Source organism: Podarcis raffonei, chromosome 2 (genome assembly GCF_027172205.1).
Source record: "Podarcis raffonei isolate rPodRaf1 chromosome 2, rPodRaf1.pri, whole genome shotgun sequence".
NCBI lineage: Eukaryota > Metazoa > Chordata > Lepidosauria > Squamata > Lacertidae > Podarcis > Podarcis raffonei.
The window spans coordinates 27670850-27687739 of NC_070603.1; the positions used below are offsets into that span (position 1 = coordinate 27670850).

The 16890-nt window shown below is 46.3% G+C and overlaps 1 protein-coding gene across 7 annotated transcripts in view; it reads right to left on the bottom strand.

Annotated features, from left to right (window-relative positions):
* The window catches only part of SDK2 (sidekick cell adhesion molecule 2), a 336114-nt gene that overhangs the window by 5931 nt on the left and 313293 nt on the right, over nucleotides 1–16890 (bottom strand). For 3 of the 7 annotated variants that reach the window (XM_053375441.1, XM_053375440.1, XM_053375446.1), the window contains 9 exons: nucleotides 16672–16858; nucleotides 10815–10952; nucleotides 9269–9430; nucleotides 8753–8878; nucleotides 5249–5413; nucleotides 4971–5111; nucleotides 3103–3174; nucleotides 2541–2679; nucleotides 2271–2418 (listed from right to left, as the gene is read on the bottom strand). In XM_053375441.1, coding sequence (XP_053231416.1) covers nucleotides 2271–2418; nucleotides 2541–2679; nucleotides 3103–3174; nucleotides 4971–5111; nucleotides 5249–5413; nucleotides 8753–8878; nucleotides 9269–9430; nucleotides 10815–10952; nucleotides 16672–16858 — 1278 coding nt within the window. The remainder of the gene's footprint in view (nucleotides 1–2270; nucleotides 2419–2540; nucleotides 2680–3102; nucleotides 3175–4970; nucleotides 5112–5248; nucleotides 5414–8752; nucleotides 8879–9268; nucleotides 9431–10814; nucleotides 10953–16671; nucleotides 16859–16890) is intronic. The other 4 variants (XM_053375445.1, XM_053375444.1, XM_053375442.1 and 1 more) reach the window with 3 other exon arrangements.

The following is a 16890-nucleotide window of genomic DNA, read 5'->3' on the forward strand; positions in this document are numbered from 1 at the left end:
GGCCAGGCTTCTGTTTCTAAGGAGAGGACAAAGGAGCCATTTTGTTATAGCCTGGCAGGGTTGCCAACTCCTGTCAGCCTCAGAACTGCTAGTGCCTGTTGCTATTGGCAACAGGGCAAGGGGAAGAAAGGCCTGGCTGCAACAAGCTGAATGTGTCCCACTCCTGACTTTTGGGGGGCAGATGTCTGCCTGCTTCTCCCTTACTAGCACCCAGCTGGTGCCTCTGATCACCACCTCATTCTCCAGAAGGAGGTAGAGGGATCAGACACCAGATTTGCCTCAGGCGGGTTGGCTGTGTAGTAAGTTGAATCAACCAGGACTGAGGACATGGGTAGTTTCTTTGCTCAGAGAATTCACTCTGCAATTTGTCAAGGGGGGACGTACAGTGGTACCTCGGGTTAAGTACTTAATTCATTCCGGAGGTCCGTTCTTAACCTGAAACTGTTCTTAAACTGAAGCACCACAATAGATAATGGGGTCTCCTGCTGCCGCCGCGCTGCCTGAGCACAATTTCTGTTCTCATCCTGAAGCAAAGTTCTTAACCCGAGGTACTACAGTGGTACCTCGGGTTACATACGCTTCAGGTTACAGACGCTTCAGGTTACAGACTCCGCTAACCCAGAAATAGTGCTTCAGGTTAAGAACTTTGCTTCAGGATGAGAACAGAAATTGTGCTCCGGCAGCACGGCAGCAGCAGGAGGCCCCATTAGCTAAAGTGGTGCTTCAGGTTAAGAACAGTTTCAGGTTAAGTATGGACCTCCGGAACAAATTAAGTACTTAACCCGAGGTATCACTGTATTTCTGGGTTAGCGGAGTCTGTAACTTGAAGCGTATGTAACCTGAAGCATATGTAACCTGAAGCGTATGTAACCCGAGGTACCACTGTATTTTCCTTCCTGCTTTGCAAAACTCCTCCAGTACTCACAGTCACAAACTTGAAGAGAAGAGGGTAAGCAGAGCACATTGGTAAAGGCCTAGGCAATGTGGAAACAGCAGGCTTTAAAAAACAAGCAAAACCTTTTTAATAGGGTGCTCCTACTTCACCCCACTGACAGGATAACAACCCCCCCATTTAAATCTCAAGATAGGAGCCTGACTTGCATTTGTTTGTGGCCCATAAATTCTTTTAACAGCCCTCTCTGCCCCCCCCATGTCCCTTTCCCACCCACCTCCGTCACTGTCATAGAGAAATAAATGGCATCTTTTAATTTGGATTTGGTATCACCACCACACACACAAGTGTGGCAGCTGCCAGCTCTTGAAATGGGAAACTCTAATATCTGTACAAGGCCTGGGGTGGAGCCCTGTGGTTGGGAAATAACTGTGGTGGATCCCAGCCCAACAGCTATCAAGTTTGCAAAAACAAGGAAGGAGAAGAAAACCACCCTTGCCACTTGTTTTTCTGATGATTGGCTCCAGAAAAAGAAAAGGCTGGTTTTTGTTGGTCCATTGTAGATCCTAGTGTGCATAGGCCCCACTCTAGCAAATTTTCTGTGTTCTTTCATTTTAGATAGATATCCACCACCTCTTGCCACCTAGCTTTCTGAGAACTCATTTCTCCCCCACCCCCGGCCTCTTTCTCCCCATTTTTCTGATAAGCTGTTTCTGATCCTGGAACCCCTGGTACTTCTAGCAGCAAACGTAATCAGAATCTTGTAATTTCTGACAGCTCCGTGAAGTGAAAGATCTTGTACAGAGGCCTCCTATGGACAAAGCGACCCGACAATGTCATTTTGTCACATGGCAGCATCTCTTGTGCTATGCACACTTCTTGCAAAGCCCATGTTTTCTCAGTGATTCTGGCTCTGTGTTCACCATATATTTAAAGTGCACTCTAAGCATACAATTTCCCCAAATAATCCTGGGAGCAGTAGTTTGTTAAGGAGGCTGGGGAACTGTAGATCTCTGAGGGGGTTAACTACACTTTTGTAGGATTCTTTGGGGTAAGCCATGTGCTTTAAATGTATGACATACGCATACAGGAAGTTGGAGCCCTTCTAAACCTCTCACCATTCCAAGAAGTCTTGGTCTATGCTGGAGGCGCTCCATACCTGTCTGACACTGTATTGTTTTTAATATTCGGTTGGAAGCCGCCCAGAGTGCTGGGGAAACCCAGCCAGATGGGTGGGGTATAAATTATTATTATTATTATTATTATTATTATTATTATTATTATTATCTCTGCAGCTGCAATCCCTCAACAAACTTAGTACTCCTCGATCTAGTTCAACCAAAAATGTCTCCACTGCCAGCCTTTTCGTTTGGCTCACCTGCGAGTCAGAGATTTCCGAGGGCTTCTCCGTGAGGCTGCTGCTCTCCGCTGGGATGAGGTCGTTGTATTTGGTGACGTCCTCATCCGAGTAGTGCAGGGAGCCGGGGCTGGGTCTTGGCGGGGACCTCGGGAGAGACATGGAAGCTCTGAGATTCCGTTCAGAAAGGGAAAGTGTTTAGTGCAGGAGAGCAGAACTGCCCTTCCCAAATTCGGTCCCTCTCCCCGCACCAAATCCTTTCTGCGACTATACAGGCATAGCCTCTGGTACCTTGTGTAGATTCCGTTCTTCCTGCAGAAGGAATTTTTCACGGACAGTCGCCGGTTGTTCAGCTCCAGAGCAGGAAAGCTGCTCTCGTCCAGGCTAACCATCTCACCGTGGCCAAGGGCATTTGACTTGGAGTTGCTCCCTAGGGGTGAGGGGGAAGCCAAGGGGACAGAAGACGTCATCATCTTAGGATTCCTTAGCGGCTAAGAGACAGCGGCCAAATTCTCGCCCCAGAGAGAACAAAGCTCAATGGCTTGTTTCAAGCTTTCCTGACTTTATTTAGGGGGTGCCATCCGAGGATTTAAAAATGATGGCGTGGAAACAAAAAGGGGGCACAAAAATCCTTTGGGTGAATAAGTGATGTGGAGTGCCCAGCTTCCACCTCTATAAACTGCTAGGTACAGCCTTTTGAGGCTATGCCAAGTACATCAAAGGGACAGATCATTAGGTGTTCCTGTAAGGGTAATTTTAGGGGAGCAAAGCTTACTCTCCCACATTGTGTACACACACACACACACACACACACACACACACACACACACTTTAAGCACATCTTGTACTGTACCTCTGGGAAAATCCACATACTGTTCCTTGACTATCTTCCTCTTTGAGATCTTCCGTGGGAACAGTACAGGAGCTAAAGTGAGTTAAGAATTTGCTTGAACTGAAGAAGCAGTTCATATGCTCTTGGTTTCAAGCACTGAGAAGAGCTTTCTAAGAGGTTAGTTGCAGAGAGGCTGCAGAGCAGAGGGGAAGCACCCTCTGGGCCTTGGCCTTTGGCCAGGAGACCAAGGGCTGCTGGGTGGCTTCCCTTCCTGCCTCCCTGGAAGAACATCATGGAAACAGGAATCCATGGCTCCATCCACCAGCCAGAGAAGGAGCCTCTAGCAAGAGCTTGCTACATCCCTCCCTGCCAGAATGAACACATATAAGAACTTTGTAGCCAAGAACTTGTGCCTGTGTTTGTTTTACCCCTCCTCCTCAATCGCCTTTCCTTTCCTGAGCTTGAGTGCAGGGAGCATCTTATTGTAAGCTGATGTGACAGAATTTTTCAGCTGAAGAGCAGGGTTAAAATAAAGAAATAAATGCATTCTTCCCATCCAAGTAAAAGTCATTTTATGCCTTTGCCGCACACCCTCCCTGTCCTCTCTGAAGGCCTCTGGGGTGGGACCATAGGTGGGGAGAGATCATAGCTCAGTGGAAAAGCTTATGCTTTGTATGCATAAGTTCCCAGATTCAAGTCCTGGCAACTCCTGACAACAAAAGCTCCAGCCTGAGACCTCAGAGAGCCCCTGCCAGTCAAGAGTAGATGATATTTTGGACACATGGTCCAGTGTGTTAAAAAATGACTTTGTATATCTCTAAGGCTGTAGATTAAGGGCCAATTCAAAACATCAGTTTTTCTACATAGTGCTTCAAGGTTGTGGGGGGGGGGAGCGGGGGACCCCTTGTGAGCACCATATTGCATGAAAATGGTTTTTGCCACATGCAGATGTGTTTGAAAACTGCTACACGCGTGATGACACAGAAGCTTCTTTCCCTGCAGCTGTGTGCACCCATACAAGGAAAGTGACTTGCAAACAATCGTTGCAAGCCATTGTTCCCAAAGATGTCACCCCACACAAACTCACTTCTCCCATCCATTTCGCTTATTTAAGAGGAAAGCTCAGATTTTCCTCACAATTAGAGCAAAGCAAACACAGTCGCGTTCCCTTGCCCTGGTGACCTCTGCAGTTGCCTGTGGCGGTGGCTGGGACACGAAACCATTTATTTTAAGTGTCAGCTTGGAGTGGCGTCAACAAGGTCACTGACTCCACACCCCACCCCACTCCCAACATACCACATGCAGGCACTAGAGAGGGGATTCTTAGGGTAAATCCCAGTCAGCTGAAGAACCCTTAAAGCTAGGCTTTGCATTTAAGATTCCCTCACCCTGCTCAAGTGACGGAGGGAGCTGGTACAATTTTAATTGGGTAATGGGAATTCAGGAGTCTTAGCTTAGATTGGGGTAGTTGGTGATGTGATGCCCTCCAGATGTTGTTGGACTCTAGTTCTCATAATCCCTGGGCTTTGGTCATGCCAGCTGGGTTAGTGACCAGGTCATGGAAGGAGAACAAAAGAATATAACATCCAATAAGAGGTGGTGGAAATTCTCATGGGTGGGCCATTGGCTTGGGGAAGAGGTTTGTAGCTAGGATGCTGCAGGCAGGAGTATCATCTCCTGGTTGGAGCTAAGAAGGCAGCAAGGAGCAAATCTAAGGATGTTGGACCAGTAGAATGTACAGTGTCGCTTCCTGCTACCTATTCACTATTGTGCTCCACATGGGATACAGCTATTGAAATCTCTCCACCGTGTTTGTATTCAATACTCTCAAAGGAAGGAGCCTTAATTAGAGGGAAAGAACGCCTCAATACGAAGTTGTCAGCACCCACCTGAGTCTGACTTCTTGGCATACTTCTTGCTCTGCCCTCGGATGATGAGGACAAAGACCAGCAGGAGGATGAAGATGAGTCCCACCAGAGCAATGACCACCAGGAACCACCACTCCTCATAGAAAGGATTGGCTTTCTGGGCTGCAAGACAGCAGGCAGCACGGAGCAATCAGACACCCTTTCCCTGAAAGGCCACCCACCCACATTGTTTCCTATAGCCTCTGCTCAGGGCTTAGTGACCCTGACCTGAGGGAGTGTCTGACTTTCACCTCTGTTACCTGAAACCGATGGGGAGGGAGAGCTGGGTGTCCCATAGCCGTAGTCATTGACAGCAATGACCCGGAAGTCGTAGCTGACACCTTGCTTCAATATGTCCATGCTGAAGGTGTATGAGGTCACTTCCTTGGGAATGTCTTTGATGAGAATGTCCCAGAGCCCCTCATCTAGAAGAGAGAGAGAAAAAAAACCAAGTGAATTTGCAACAGGAAATGCATGTGTGTGTCTATGCACCTATAAACTCATTGCAAACACACACACACACACACACACACACACACACACACAATGCAAGCATGGGGAAATAATTCATAACCACTGCCCTGGGAAGTGAATGAGGGGACCTATAATGCTGAATATATACCGAAAACCCTTGTTTCCTCTCCCTAAAAATGACAATAATTGATACAACCTATTTCCAGACATTTGCAAAGTTCACATAATTATTTGCTATGTTAGCATGATGTACATGCCAGTGATCCTTAATTTTTTATACGTTTGAATAAAGAATGGTCAAATGAAGCTCAAGCTGCTCATACAAAATGTATTTGCAGACATTTGACTGCATGTATAAGGTTATTAAGTAACGCAGAAGAAACTCCAGCTCTGAAGAGACTGACTGACGGAAGAAGGGGTTCTGAAAATGTCCTTGTTCTTTAAAAGGTATGCCGGGTACATAACTGTCCAGGAAGCTTCGGCTTTAATTAGTTCTACATATCTGATGATGGAGCCAACCCAGAAGGTGGGCTAAATTGACTCTTGAGACATTATAATCCCTAAGGCTCTCTGATTCAGAGAGGAGTGGCAAAGACATATTGCTGAACAGTATGCTCAAGACAGCAGCAGGTCACAGTGGTGGAGGACTCTTGGGTAGACCTGAAGCCCGTGTAGTCCTAAAGGAAAGACCAGCCTTGTCAGTAATACAGTGGTGCCTCGCAAGACGAACGCCTCGCAAAACGAAAAACTCGCAAGACGACCTCGCAGAAGAGGTCCTGGACCTCTTCTGAAGGCTGGCGGGGGGCAAAAGTCTTTGCTCCCCCCGCCTGCCTTCTCGGGACAGCGGAGACTTCTCCGCTGTCCCGGGCGATCTGAAAATGCTGGCGGGCGGCAGCGAACGCTTCGCTGCCGCCCGCCAGCATTTTAAAAGCCCCCGGGACAGCGGAGAAGTCTCCGCTGTCCTGGGGGCTTTTAAAATGCTGGCAGTTGGGAGGAAAGCCCTCCTGTCCCCGGAGCTTGCGGGGTGGGAGGTGGGGAGAAGGGCTTTTCTTCCCACCGCCAGCCTTCAGAACAGCCTTCTGAAGGCTGGCAGTGGGAAGAAAAGCCCTTGTCCCCCCCCCAGCCTTCAGAAGAGGTCGGGGGACAGACTGTCCCCGGACCTGGTCTGAAGGCGGTTTCCATAGGAACGCATTGATTGATTTTCAATGCATTCCTATGGGAAACCGTGCTTCGCAAGATGAAAAACTCGCAAGAAGAAAAAACTTGCGGAACGAATTAATTTCGTCTTGCGAGGCACCACTGTAGCATTAACATCATTGAATGAGCTAAAATATTTTTGGAACCTTTAATTTAGGGGTGTGTCACAAAATACCTTGCATTTGTGGCACATCATGGTAATTTGGCAGAAATAGGCAGCCCCCTCTCAGCATCAAAATCACACGTAGACCAAGGCTATATTGCCGGCGTCCAAGCTGGCAAAGGACAGGTGAAGACAGAGCAATCTCTACATGCCCCATGACTCTCAGAAGAACAATGGGAGAAGCCCACAGGAAGGCTAACAGAGGGGTTATGAGGTTTTTCTGTGCACACTGTGGCCAAATAAAATGTCCTTACTTGCTTCACACGACTGTGGGCTCCTTGGGTTGATCTGAATTACTACAGACACTCTCAATCTGACCCACCATCCTCGCCCCGGAAATGCCATTGTGAGTCACTGCCTCCCTCCTCAAGGCAGGAGATTCTGCTCCTGCACTGTCTGAACCAGGAGTAGCTTGATTGACCCTGTTAACATTCGCTGCAGAGCTGGTGCAGAATGGTCTTTCCTAAAGGCAGAGGGTGACTTGGAGGAGACTAGGTCAGGTTGGTAATTCATCCAAAGAGATAATGGACGGCCTCCTCAGTGGGTGGGTACTTTGGGTTCGCAGAACATTTATTTCTCATGGCACATTTAACAGCTCTTTTGTACCACATTAGCATACTGTACTCAGCATGCAGTTTGGCAATTACTTAATTAGGATGTCTCTGGGTCCTAACACCGTTGGATGTAGCCTAATAGCTACAAGGGACTGGATAGCCAAGCTCTCACATCCCAGTGTGCAAACCTCAGGTGAGTCAGGTCTCCCAACTGTATGTGTCCATTTCCTCGCTTGTCCAAGAGCGGATTACAACCTGCTTCGCTCAATGCAGGCAGATTGCTTGCTTCTAACGTGTAAGCTCCTTTAGGGATTGACTCAAGGGGGAGAGTCTCCATCCCCAAGAGGAAGCTTGTGGCTCGTGAAACATTCTGCCTGCTCCCGTCTCCCTCTGGGGAATGGAGAGGATGATTGATGGACCTGCAGCCCAAGAGCAGGGCAGATGCAAGGGGATAAATCACTCCAGTGCTTTGAAATGGACTCTGGCTTGCTTTTTAATGAGGCTGCTGTGAGTAAAAGGGAGAGAGGACAGGGAAGAGCAGATGGCGTGGCACGGGGCCTGTTAATTGCCACGAAGGCTCGTGCTGAAAGACTCGTGCTCCTACCCTGCAGTGCTCTTTGAGTTCTACCTTGCTAGGTGACATCCATTCCAGGCACCATCAGATGCGGCCAGGACAGGTGAATGTCTTATGGGTGCTAAATCAACTGGCAGGCAGGTGCCCTGCATTTCTTGGCTGTACTCATGCAGGAAACACCAGTTATGGTCTCTGAAGGCAGGCGGTTCTTACTCCCACAATGCCCCAGTGCAACACTTTCCCCTCTGCACCACGGCACCTCCCTTCCCTTTCCAAGCTACAACTGGATCAGCCATAGCTGTCAATGTTTCCCTTTTTTAAAGGGAAATTCCCTTATTCCTAATAGGATTCCTTGCAAGAAAAGGGAAAAGTTGACAGCTATGGGATCAGCCTACAATATATGCCAGAATAATAAAGAGAAAATGGGTGGCATTCAACTAAAGCTTACTCAGAGAAGACCCAGTGAAATCAATGGACCTAACTTAGTCATGGTCATTAGTTTCAATGGGTCTGCACTGAATAAGACTTAGTTGGATACCACCTGATGCCTCTGAACATTTGCAGAGCACAGTTACCAGTGGGTAAGCACAACCTCTTGGTTATCTGGGACCAGGAGAGAGAACTTGCATAACAGAAGCGCTGACTTTCGGGCAGGCTGATGCTTTGGGCACATCTTGGTTTGGAAACGAAGCCTCGTCTTTTGGGATCATGATCCCAAAAGGCCCACAGGACAGAAGCAACTTTAGGACTGCTAATGGCTGAGTCAGCCAAGGGGGATGTGGACTGAGCGCAGAGCTGGTACCTGAAGGACGCGCCTCAATCACGTATCTGGTGATAGGACCTTTCCCAGGGTCACCGCTTGACCAGTGGATTGTGATAGCCGAGCCGTACCTGGAGATGAAGGGCTCACCTGGAGGACCTGGAGCACCTGGGAAACAAGAAAGACATTTTCAGTGCACAAAATGGGCTGCGAGACTGTGGAGCAAGTAACCAAGGAATCATTTCTTTCCTTTTTTCCTGCTAAATACAAGCCCTAGGCAAGAAAAACTGCTAATCACATCTAACCATGTCTATTCCTCAAAGGGTGGGTTTGTAGATGCTTTCAACAGAGGTCCAGTTTGTTGATTCCATGTGGCTTTAAATAGTACATCACTTTTTTGGGGGTACATCATTAGTACGTTACCAATCAACCAGGACAGTTGCTCCCTAGAGAAACTCAAGAGTTCAATTCACAATACTGTGCAAGATCTATATATAAGTATATGAAGTGGCAGATAAAGAAGGTTTTCCCTGCCCCCCCACCCTGCTCTTAGTGTACCTTCTCCTGGCCCAGTGGTGATGTTGGCTTCTACTTCCGGTCCGTAGGTAAAAGTCTTGGCTCGGATTCGGAACCGGTAAGTGACTCCTTCTGCTAGATCTTTTACTTTCAACCATAGGGGACTGTTTCCCTTCACATCCACTGTTACAATCTTGCTCACACCTGCAGGGGAGAGAGGCAGAATTTAGGGATTAGGCACACAACCCCATCAATGGCCACCTGCAGCCACAGAACTTTCCCTGCAGCTAAGTTGCTGCAATTTATCAAATCCAAACTCTCTTAGGCTTAGTTCCTAGTTTCTTACAGCTTGTATTATTGCTTATTCCTTCCAGCACAGATAAATACCTTAATATGTTGGGTATTTTATATGGGTCTATGTTGCTGTTTTTACAGGATAAGGAATGGCACCTAATACCATGGAATGGTTTCACTGCATTTATTAATGCTAGATCCTTAGGTTAGAGGCACTTCAGATGCATGGATGGATGTGGAAGGATTTATTTGGTCAGTTAATAATGTTTCAGCATTAACTGTGATTATGTTCTGACATTAGTAGCATGTGGGATTGTGAAACCAACTATTCCTTTATATTAGTTGGATATTCTTTGCGAAAACTTGTGGCCTAGTTATTCATTTGTTTTTGTTGATCAGAAAATTATATATATGGAACGGCATATGACCTTATGGGGCAGTACAAGACAGTATGGCCATTTGAGCCTGGGACCTATTTTTCTAATTATTATTATTTTAAATAATGCTTTTTTTTTCAGGAAAGGGAAGTAGTAGAAAAATGGTGATACCAGAAAGCTCATTTTTAAGCAAGAGGGGAATAGATCATATGCTTGAATATTATCACTGAATTTCACACTGGAATATTGAATACACAGTGCTTGATAAACACACATTCCAGAAACCGTTTTTTTAGCACTGGCAATCCAAGAATTAAAAAAGGCATTTGAGCATGTGCAGAATGCCTTTCCATTACTACTGAGTATGCACAGCTGACCTGCACGTCTCAGATTAGGAAACAGAATTTGAAGATAAAACAGGTGTGGGGTTACAGTTAGTTTTTGGAAATTAAGTTCTAATGGTCACGATTTGTTGTACTGTCTGTTCACAAAATAAAAAAAACACTTTCCCCCTATACTGCTGTGGCAACCCAAAAATAAAAATGGTCTTGAGCTGTGAATAGATGTCTAGGCTAAACATGGCAGTTTTTTATTTATTCTATGGCTACATGCCACTACCTGCTCCATTTGAAGCAATGCCAACAAAAGCCCTAGAATAAATGGCATATGAGTTGCATTGTATTGGGAAAAGGGTTCGCAAGAAGATTGCTATTAAATTCAAATACCTTGAGACACTGGACTTCTCACATATTCCCAGATAAAAACTGTCACATGATTCGAAACATGAGACAGACTTGTTTTTATCAGTCTTGCTTGTTTTAATTGATTCACTACTTCAAACACACAACTGACTCACTAATTCATGCACATTCATAAACCTTCACATGCACACACACACTGTTCTCAAAGCCCCTCACCATCCACAGGCATGCAAGGTTCATAGATGAGTCGGTAGCCCTCCAGGATTCCATTAGGGAAAATTGGTGGCTCCCAGGAGACATTCACGGAGGTGGTGGTGAGCTCACTAAATTTGATGGAGCCTGGTGAGCTGGGGGCTGCGAGGAAAGAAAAGGAAGGAGTTAGAAGTTATGGGCGACGTTAGGCTTTCCCTTTGGCCTCGTGGATGGAGGTGGTCTAGCTACCCACCACTAATCTCCAGAAGGAAGGACAATCCATTGAAAGAAATTCTATCAGTCCTTGAATACCGGTGACCTTTTGCACAGCCAGTGAAGGAAAACAAGACAGAACAATGGCAGGATGGGAAGCAGAGATATCTGGTCTAAGAGCAGCTGGGGAAGGGGACAACATGGGTTAAGTACTTAAAAACCCAGAAGAGGAGACGATAACCCCCACTCAACCGAGAATTTACTGGAGGGTCATGGGCCAGTGACGGTGGCTCTTCATCACGTCTGTCAAATGGGAATATACCAGGGCCAAAACAGATGTTGAAAGGGAAACACGGAGAGCCCAACATTGTGTTTCCCTCACAATGGCAATACATGGGCCGGGGATGGGACATTTACTAGGGAGAACCAATAATAATAATAATAATAATAATAATAATAATAATAATAATAATAATAATTAAAATTGTATACCACCCTATACTCTCAGGTCTCGGGTGCTTAAGCCTTTCCTACCCATAGATTTCTCTGGGATGCGGGTGGCGCTGTGGGTAAAAGCCTCAGCGCCTAGGGCTTGCCGATCGAAAGGTCGGTGGTTCGAATCCCCGTGGCGGGGTGCGCTCCCGTTGTTCGGTCCCAGCGCCTGCCAACCTAGCAGTTCGAAAGCACTCCCGGGTGCAAGTAGATAAATAGGGACCGCTTACTAGCGGGAAGGTAAACGGCGTTTCCGTGTGCTGCTCTGGCTCGCCAGAGCAGCGATGTCACGCTGGCCACGTGACCCGGAAGTGTCTCTGGACAGCGCTGGCCCCCAGCCTCTTGAGTGAGATGGGCGCACAACCCTAGAGTCTGTCAAGACTGGCCCATACGGGCAGGGGTACCTTTACCTTTACCTTTACCCATAGATTGTCCCTTACAAATACTATCCACTAGCTGATTTTAACTTCTTCCAGCCGGGCTTCAATAGCAGAAGTTAGAATCGTGTGTGTAACTATTGTGAAAACGGTTGCAGGAAGGACTGGGAAGAACTTTGCACACTAGAATTTAGCAATGATGCCAATGATTGCAAAACACTTTGCACACCCACTGTTTATAGAACAGATTAAAAAGGAGTGTATAACCAACTATCCCTCAAGAACACAAGAAGAATCTTGATGGCTCAGACCAAAGGCCCATCTATAGTGCAGTATCCTGCCATCACAATGGCCAATCAGGAGACTCCCAGCCAAATGCTGTCTCCCCTTTGTGAATCCTAGGGAGGAAAAGCAGTTCAACCACTGGATATCTCATAGTTTTAAAAGGCAACTCCATCAGGGCAGAATCTCTCTTTCAGGTTCATGGTGGTGATGAGAATGCAACCTACGGACAGGCCACCCCATAGAATGGTTAAGATTTAGGTTTGAGGTGGCAAAGTATGGAATGTAAGAGGGGGAAATGGACGATGTGATTAAGGGAGCTGTGAAGGCCAAAAAAGGGAAAAGTGGAGCCTGAGGCAGACTGAAAACGGAGGAGACTGTGGATTGGGAAACCAAAGGTGGGCAAAGGAAAGTGAAGAAGGCTGAAATAATGTTTAACTAGGCCAAAGTTTCAAAAAACTAAAGGGATCGTGGCGCCACCTTGCTGGACCCACTCCTGAAATCACAGCGTTCACCTCACCACCACAGGTTGGGAACATATGAGAAGGGGAAGCCTACATGTGTAGAAATTGCATGTGCATTGCCTTACAAACCAGCAAGGGGCTGCCTTCAAGGCCAGCTCTAGCAGCAGTGAGACTCCACAAAACTCCCCCAGCAAGCCTATTAAACATAATCGAGTTTTCCATAGCCGTAAGTCACAGAAGGAAGCAAGCAGGCAGAAAACCAAGAAATCCCAGGAAGGAAGCTGATCTCCTCACATTTCTAATTTTCTAGGAAGTTGTTAACTACTTTTGAAACTGTGCTCACGGTTTTAATCTGTCCGGGGCCGAACAATTCCCACCAGCTGACTCTGAAAATGTAGTAGGGACAGGGCTCTATAGCACGTCTAAATTGTTTGATAATAAAGCTTCTTCCACAACATCACATAATATTGCGGGAAGACACTCCCAATTAAAATTTATGTTGCTATACATCTTAGATGGCTGATTCTTTGTATATATTTTGATTTTTTGGGGGAGTGGAATATGGATGTTTTAAGATGGTCTATATCTAATAAAGGTTTGTAGAAAGAAATAAAGATAACAAATCTATGCAGGTGGAATTGGGCTAGGGCTATTGTTTCCCGACCCCATGCTCTGCTGCTTGTTTCCTTGACAACCAAGGCATTTCACATGTCTGGATTATTTTGGGAAATGGTTACCTCTTTGGCAGTAACACTGTGGCACTAGTGTCAAAGCATGAATGAAATAAATAAGAAAACATCTCATAATGCTAGTTTAGAGAGCAGCTCATGAGCCAGATCCTCAGAAAATCAAATTATTTTTTAAAAGGGTTTAATATATATATAGTTAATGCTATTATTATGCTTATGGGATTCCCTAGACTGCTTAACAGCAGTTCACTCCTTTGTACTGAACAAGCAACTGCTCTTCATTTTCAGTTTTCTGTATCTTAGCTGGAACTGACAACAACCTTGTCAAGAAGAAGAAGGAGGAGTTTTATAAAAACCGTGAAAAAAATAAAGCTGGGTTAAATGATCCAGGTGGCTTAAGCAAGTAAGCCAAGCCACGGTTTTCACTGGAAGCGTGACTGGACCTAGGGATGGTAAAGGAATCTTCTTGTCCAGCATCCCATTGTTACTGGGGCCAACTAGGTCTTCTAGCAAAACAGACATCCTGGTCTGTATCCTCCATATCTTCTCAAACATATTATTAGACCTAAACAAAATGATTCCCAACCGTATATTCTAACTTCTTCCTTTTCTTAAGATCACACACCCCAAGGGAGGGAAATCTACCTAGACTTGTAAAGCAGTCTTCCTCAACCTTTTCCTCAGCAGAAGTTTTAGACTTTAATTCACATCAGCCCCAGGTAGCATAGTCAATGGTCTGGGAAAAGGGGAGTTGTAATCCCACAACTTCTGGGACTCAGCTACATTGGCAAAGAAAAAGCACTTTAGATACATTGTATATGCATTACAATCGGGACGCGGGTAGCGCTGTGGGTTAACCACAGAGCCTAGGACTTGCTGATCAGAAGGTCGGAGGTTCGAATCCCCGCGATGGGGTGAGCTTCCGTTACTCTGTCCCTGCTCCTGCCAACCTAGCAGTTCAAAAGCACCGGTGGGAAGGTAAACGGCATTTCCGTGCGCTGCTCTGGTTTGCCAGAAGCAGCTTAGTCATGCTGGCCACATGACCCGGAAGCTGTACGCTGGCTCCCTTGGCCAATAAAGTGAGATGAGCGCCGCAACCCCAGAGTCGGTCACGACTGGACCTAATGGTCAGGGGTCCCTTTACCTTTTTATATGCATTACAACACTGTGACACCAGATGGCACTGTGGAGTTCGGTTTTTGCCAACCTGATTTCTCATCCAAAGTTTACAACTGAAACGCTTCTTTGATGTGTCTAGATCAAGCCCTGGAGGGCCCCAGGTTGGGGAAGACTACTCTAAGATATTTGTATATTTCCTTTCCTGGAGTAAATAGCAGCTCATCTAGTTAGGCACTTATTTTTATTCATTTTAAATGTGTTTATACTGCCTTTTAGGGAGAGGGGGCTCCAAGGAGATGGACAGGTAGAATAAACTTATAGCAATTAAATGATTAAAAGCTAATAAAAATAAACCACAAACATCCAGCCCAAAAACGTTCTCAAAATGAAGACCCCTCCCCCCGCCTTTAATGAAAAGCTAAATCTAGCTTTATTTACTTGCTATTTCTCATACTCTGCAAAGCACTGGCGACAGATTAGGATTCCTAAAACCAGAAACTCCTAAAGTAGCATCTCCTGGAATAAAAACTGTTTGCAGATGCACAGTATCTCAAACCTCTTTTCTCACCAAGGCACTGGGAACTTCTAACAGAGAGACCATTGTCTCAGGGCATTAGGCAGAATGCAGTTTTTTTGTTTTGTTTTGTTTTGTATTTTAGCCGAGTCCATTCAAAGTCAGCGACTTGAACCTTTGGCGCAGTCATTTTTAGAACCGAGCAGGGGGCCTGCAAAGAGGGGAAACGGGAGAAGCTGTCCTAAACTGCTCTGGCCAAAGTCATCGCTGCAATTCTTTTCAAGCTCCTTTATGCTCTGCCAACAACAACCCCGAAGATCCAAGGACTGGGAAGCCAGCGAAGCGCAGTCCGAGACAGCCCCAACTTCCTCTCTGCATAGCGGGAAATACAGATACAAGCCCAGATCCTCACTCAGCAGTGCCCTTGGCTTAAAGAAGGTTTCACCAGCCAAAGCTGCTGGCGGTGGATATGGCCCATAAGCCTCTCCTTTTTTCCTTTCTTGTTGGCTTTGATCTCCAAACTTGTAACCTGAGGATGTTTTGAAGCTCATAGCTGGAAGGAAGAGGAGGGGAGCAGGTGACGCAAAGGAACAAAGCAGGTGCCTGTTGAGGATGGAGCACAAGGGTTCAGGCTACAGAGGCGCATGTGTCTTTTGATGGGCATCAAATGCAGCCCAAGGTCAACAGTTCAATGGTTCTGCTGAATCTCAGCCTGGTGCACAGCAGTGCACACAGAGCAGCAACGTCCCAGCTCAAGAGTCAAGCTCCTAGTCAGAGAGGGGCTTGAATATTCGGGAGAAGCAGGAATTTGGGGTTGAAGCACAGGGGAGGTGGGGGCTCAGGACCTGCAAGCCAATGATTCAGCTGGTGGAGGCAGAGACATGCTGGGATGATGTGGGATGCTCATGCAAAATTAAGAGGACTGGACGATGTGAATGTTTTATATAGTGGACAGATGAAGAATTGGAAGTTCTTCACTTTCTGAATCTTATTTTTCTAGCTATCTCTTTTAACTTCTTTTCTGTTCTACTTTCTTTCTTTCTTTTTCTATTATCCCCCCCCCCTTTTGTGTTTTTATTGTATCAAAATAAAAGTCTTGGTTTGGTTAAGAGGAAGGAGGGTGGGGGAAAGGTATTGAGCATTGCATTTTTCTCTATAAACTTTAATAAAAAATATTTTTAAAAAATAAGAGGAAAAGGAGAATGTGGATGGGAGCTTAAGACTGCAGTTAAGAGGATGCAAAAGGGAGGTGATGACCTATCAGTATACAGTGGTACCTTGGTTTACGAACTTAAGCCGTTCCGGAAGTCCGTTCTTAAACCAAAGCGTTCTTAAACCAAAGCGTGCTTTCCCATAGCAGTGGGGGACTCAATTTACAAACGGAACACACTCAATAGGAAGAGAAACATGTTCTTATTCCTAGGCAAAGTTCACAAACCAAAACACCTACTTCCGGGTTTGCAGCAAGTTGTTCATAAACTAGGCTGTTCTTAAACCAAGGTTCCACTGTAGTTGGACCAAAAAAGATTTGCTGCTTATACAGAGAGAAGTCTTTTGGCCACACACGTTAAAAAAACAACCTCATCTGTGAGACTGAATGAGAACGAACACTTCCCATCGTGGTCGTCCTCATGCCTTCCCATCCCCGGCTCAACTCAGCACATCAGCACAGGACCTGCAAACTGCTATTCACAGCCAAGTCACTGCTGCCTCTCCTCCCTCCTATCCCACCTGCTTGCTGCGTCCTGCCCTTGATAGGGGCGCTGCGGGGCCCATCGCCTGCAGCATTGAAGGCCAGGATGGTGACAAGGTAGGCGGTGTAGCCGGTCAGATTCTTGAGTTTGACGCCATTCTCTGGCAGGAAGAGCGTTTTCACCCGTTCAGTTTCGTTCTGCCGCTGGGCCTCCCAGAAATAGATCTGTAGGGAAGAAGGAAGTGGGGCGTAGTGAG